This window comes from Vigna unguiculata, chromosome 3, assembly GCF_004118075.2.
Source record: "Vigna unguiculata cultivar IT97K-499-35 chromosome 3, ASM411807v1, whole genome shotgun sequence".
Lineage (NCBI taxonomy): Eukaryota > Viridiplantae > Streptophyta > Magnoliopsida > Fabales > Fabaceae > Vigna > Vigna unguiculata.
In genome coordinates, this window is record NC_040281.1 from 55,745,876 (window position 1) to 55,750,877 (window position 5,002).

Genomic DNA, 5,002 nt, shown 5'->3' on the forward strand with positions numbered 1-5,002 from the left:
AATTATTGTCAGTTTGCCCCCATGATGATGAAGTGTTTTAATGGCATGCCATGATAGGATTTAATTTCATACTTTAGTACAGTTGGATACGGGGTTTTAAAGGCGTGCTATGTCATTAAGTGTATATAAATGTAGAAGGGCCACAGGGTGACTTTTCTTCAAGAGTCAATAAATGGCTTATACACCAAAATAAGGAAAAACATACATAACTCACATACTACTATGTCGTCTCTCGCTATGTATGTATAATTCAAGTACTACTTTAATAAATGTATTAGTTGGAGGCTTTAAGGGAAAAGAAGGTGCTTATTCATCTTACGACTTTTGTTTCAAATCTTACATTCTGGGAATTAGGTTTTACTCTAATGCTATTTACTCACTCATAACATCTTCTTCTATTACCCAACGCATTCTCAGTGTTTCTAATCTACAACGTTAGACAAAAGGGCCCAAGCCCAAACATTTCTCATTCGGCCCATTCCACAATTCTAAACACTGGCGCGCGCCTACCTGCTATTCAAACTTACCTGCTCCCACAACTACCATTCTTCTTCGGAGTAACTAACTGAGTTTGAGAGCCGAGTCATGGAGAAGAAGAACCCATTCTTCATCTCTCTCACTTTCAAACTGCACTTCCTACCACTGTTTCAACTCGGTCGAGTCCTCTCTGTAAACTTGGTCTTAACTCACCCGTCATGCTCAAAGGCAAGCTCAAGCTTCCAGCTCCGGACAAGGTTCGGAGGGACTTTCCCGACTGGCTTGGAAGCTTGGTTGCTGGATTCGACGAAAAAGGAAACGAAATCAAAGTATTAGAATTCGAACTCGAGTCCGGCGAGGAGCTCGAGCCGATTCAACCCGGTGAGTTAGGGTTTCATAGAGGAAGTGACGACGGTGACGAAGCCATGGATGATGATGATGACAAGGACCAAATATTTCGGCAAAGGCCGAATCCGGTTTCGGTGTTGAAATCCATTTCGGACGAGGAGAAAAGATCGGATCTGGAATACGAGGTTGGTCCTGATTGGTGAAGAAAAATGGAAATGGTTTAGATTTTCTTTAATTTGTGCCTTCATTACGCTTTCTTTATCCAGCTTTCTCAAAGGGAGATTAATTTGGAAAAGCTGCAAAGAATTGCCAGTGCTGGTATTCCTGATGGAGGAGGTTTGCGTGCTACGGCTTGGAAGGTAATGTTAGAAAAAAAAAGTAGAAATCTAGATCTGCTGACACAGGTAATGGTATTTCATATAGCATTAAAATACAAATAATATTTATGATAATCTATCAAAACAAAGGTTAAATATAACTGATGAAAAGTGTAGAGAAGTTTGGATCAAAGTGCAAAGTGTTTTTTTAGGAGGAAAAACTGTCCCATTGTACAGGTATTTTAAATATGATGAGCTCCTTTCACAAAACAATGAACAAAAAGTGCTCTAAATTATTTTTCAATACCAACAAATTAGGTACAACAATGAAGTGTTTTTATCCTTGTTTCTGTACGTGTGTGTATCCGTGTATATTTTTCTTTACAAAGAGCTGCATGCAAAACACCTCTTTTTTGGTGTTGTTGAATCTAGGTTATCCTGGGACGAATTCAAAAACTAGAAATGATTATCTATTCAAGGGATTGGAATCTTCCGTTCAAGGACTCGAAAATAAAACTCCTGTCACATATAAACGAGATATTGATTACCGGTCTATCAGTTATATCACCCCAAATCGACACAATAGAAAGTAGACCTTAATGGTTAGAAAACTTACAATAGTGAGGAATATGATATATCCTATGTTTATGACTTTTCAGCCAATTGAAGATATTAGATTAAAGTTCCATTTGCAATAGTATAAAATTCTTTGATTGTTTTGCGTACAAGCAGTTGATTGTCCGTTATGATTTCAACTACCAGCTATTATTGGGTTACTTACCTTCATCACGTGATTTGTGGGACGAACAACTAAACGAGAACAGACAAAAATATGCTAATTTGAAAGAGGACCTTCTCCAGAATCCGGTAATACTGCTGATTCATACGTTTTCTCGTTAGGAGTTATATTCATGTGAAACAATTATTGGATATATCTGGTGTGGTTTCTACTTTAGCTTTCGAGTTTTCGCTGATAGTGTTGTTAAATTTAAGACAGTCAGAACATGTGTGGAAAGAGTATGAGGAAAGTTCGACTAAGCGAAACGAGGAGAATGATGTTGATGGCCCCCTTAGGCGACATGAAATTTCTCATGAAGATCACCCCTTGAGCCTCGGAGCAGCTAGTCCTTGGAGTCAATATTTTCAAGTAAGCTTTTCCTCAGAAAACGAAGTTACTCTTGACTGAATCCCTTCAGAATGATGAAGTTATACTTATCACTGTCTGTCCTTCTTGTAGTATACAGAGATAGTAGAACAGATAGATCGAGATCTACAGCGTACACATCCAGATTTGCCATTCTTCGCAGGGGAGTCTTCATTTAGTTGCAAAAATAGGGTAACTAACTGCATCCTCAAAAAAAGTCTACGGGTTTACTGTTAATTTGGTGTTTAAGTTTTAGCTTAGACATTTATCAAACGATTCTCAATTATTTTTCGAGTTTTCAGCATAGAGTGATTGATGATATAGGGGCTTTGACTCAAGTTTTTGTTGATACTTTGACAATAGGAAGCGATGAAGAGTATCCTTCTCCTTTTTGCAAAGTTAAATCCTGAGATCCGTTATGTACAAGGCATGAACGAAGTCTTGGCACCAATATACTATGTCTTTAGTACTGACTCTGACAAGCAAAATGCTGTAAGCATTTTCCTGGAATAACTGTATTATGTGATTTGTGGCAGTTCGCGTTGTTTTTCTTTGCCTAGGATAAAGGCATCGGGCATGATGACATAGAACGTGCACATGCATTCGACAGGAAACCAACCTTAATGGTCGGAGGGTTACTTGTGTGTTGGAAATTTAAATTTTAGTGTTATATCTTACTTTCATAATTACTTGAGATGCTACAAAGGCTTCTTTTGTTTTCATCATCCAGTGCAGAAGCCTGAAAATTTTACTGCCAGACAATTTGGTGCTTAATTTCTCTGTTTTAGACATGAACCAACACCAACCAACTCCGTGATGCTGACAAGTATCCATTACACTGAACAACCATAAATTATATAGTTTAATTGATGGGTTATTTGTTAAACATAGCCATTAAATTTTCATCATGTTGTATAACAATTGTCATCCTCTCGCATCATCCAGCATATTTATTTATGTTCTTGAAGATATTCTGCAACACAAATTAACTATAGTTTTATCTTTTATATACTTTCTATTAGGCAAATGTAGAAGCAGATAGTTTTTCCTGTTTTGTTCGAATCTTGGGCGACTCAGTGGATCACTTCTGCGAACAATTTGATAATAGTTCAAATGGCATCCTTGCTACTCTTTCTCGCTTGTCCGATTTACTAAAAGTAAATGATGAGCAATTATGGCATCATCTTGAATTTACAACAAAGGTGAGAACCTTTCAACTTTTTCACTTCGACAATCAACAACTTGTATAGCTCTAAATTGATGTCTCTGAACCTCATGAACAGGTTAAACCACAATTCTATGCATTCCGGTGGATTACATTGCTACTCACACAAGAGTTCAAATTTGAATCTATCTTGAGAATATGGGATACACTACTTAGTAACCCTTTCGGTGTTCAGGTATCTCACTTTCAACCAAACTAATCGGCAATCTTTCAGGATATTAGTACTGAATTTCCAATATTAGGGTTCATTTTAATATTGTTGGGAAGATGACAAAAATGTCAAGTGGAAGTAAAACTCATTAATTCTTCTCTATAAAGATAATGTGCAAAACACTGAAATACACAAAACAAAGAAGAGAAAAACTGATAAATAGCACTTACCATGAAAAACTTTAACACGAAAGAAAAATCCACGAGACACAGTCCAATCAAAACTTCCGGTAATAATTATTAATTAATACATTATTCAAGATAACAGAAAAATATTCTCTTTGAATAACAAAAAAAAAATTAATGAGTATTTAACTAAACAACATAAGGAACAAAATATAGAGATGCGGAACAAACCTTCTTCTCTAAGCCAACTTCTCTGCATACATTATGTATATATAATTACACTTTTTTTCATTTTCGGTCTCTATCTTGATAGTTTTTTTTCTGTTTTTCTCACCAAAGACACGCAGAACTACACTCTTTCCGTCTTCCTAAAAACCTAATATAAAAGAGTTGCATTATTTTAAATTATACAATATACCGAAAGCTAAAAAAACTTTTGTTTTTCTTAACTAAGTATATTTCCAATAAATTAGTGACCGAGGTGAAAAAATTATGTTTGGCTGCGTCGTAATAATTTACTTGGCTAATAATATGATTTTGCAGGATATGCTTCTTCGAATCTGTTGTGCAATGCTGCTTTGCGTGAAAAGCAAACTTCTAAATGGTGATTTTGTGGCCAATTTAAAACTTTTACAACACTACCCTGATGATATCAACCTAGAATACCTCCTCCAGGTTGCCAAGGATATTAGTCCTGACACATCTTATTATTGTTTATCACTTTGATTCGTTATGCTTGCATTTTTTATATAATCTCATCAACTTATCAAATTTGAAACTGAAGTACCGAATGATGAAAACATCCATTGCAAATAGTAAGGATAGAGTTCATAACCAAAAGGAATACAGTTTTTTTTTTAATCAAGGATATAGGAGGAGCGTTGCCTCTGAACTTGACGCCGATTGACCAAAGAAAGGAAATAAAAACTGGTTAGGTTTGTGAACCACTTGGAGAACCAACCCCAAATTTGGTGTATTGTATTTACATGCAAAATCATCAAAATAGTACAATTTTCTTTTAGAATTACCGAAACAAATGGATTTAAAAAAAATAAAATAAAAAATTGTACCAACTTAATACGATTTTATTATAAAAAAAATTATGTCAGCTTGACACAATTTAAATATAATTTAATATAAATTGAGTCCAAAGTA

The 5,002-nt window shown here is 35.3% G+C and overlaps 1 protein-coding gene across 2 annotated transcripts; it reads left to right on the forward strand.

Annotated features, from left to right (window-relative positions):
* The first annotated feature begins 516 nt into the window (after positions 1-516).
* LOC114176991 (TBC domain-containing protein C1952.17c-like) lies at positions 517-4,630 on the forward strand. 2 transcript variants are annotated; one of them, XM_028062198.1, is made up of 9 exons: positions 517-1,010; positions 1,092-1,184; positions 1,875-2,009; positions 2,140-2,289; positions 2,380-2,478; positions 2,650-2,778; positions 3,309-3,488; positions 3,570-3,686; positions 4,391-4,630. In XM_028062198.1, the coding sequence occupies exons 1-9, from the start codon at positions 696-698 to the stop codon at positions 4,571-4,573; spliced, it is 1,401 nt and encodes a 466-aa protein (XP_027917999.1). In that variant the 5' UTR covers positions 517-695; the 3' UTR covers positions 4,574-4,630. The 2 variants fall into 2 exon arrangements, with proteins under 2 accessions (XP_027917999.1, XP_027918000.1); XM_028062199.1 differs by having other exon boundaries at positions 1,905-2,009.
* The last annotated feature ends 372 nt before the right edge of the window (positions 4,631-5,002 follow it).

Excerpts from the sequence above, each read along its gene's own strand:
- LOC114176991 (XM_028062198.1), top strand. The coding sequence starts at position 696 with ATGCTCAAAGGCAAGCTCAAGCTTCCAGCTCCGGACAAGGTTCGGAGG. Across the intron at positions 1,185-1,874 it reads TGCGTGCTACGGCTTGGAAG|TTGATTGTCCGTTATGATTT; the intron begins GTAATGTTAGAA and ends GCGTACAAGCAG. Across the intron at positions 2,010-2,139 it reads AGGACCTTCTCCAGAATCCG|TCAGAACATGTGTGGAAAGA; the intron begins GTAATACTGCTG and ends AATTTAAGACAG.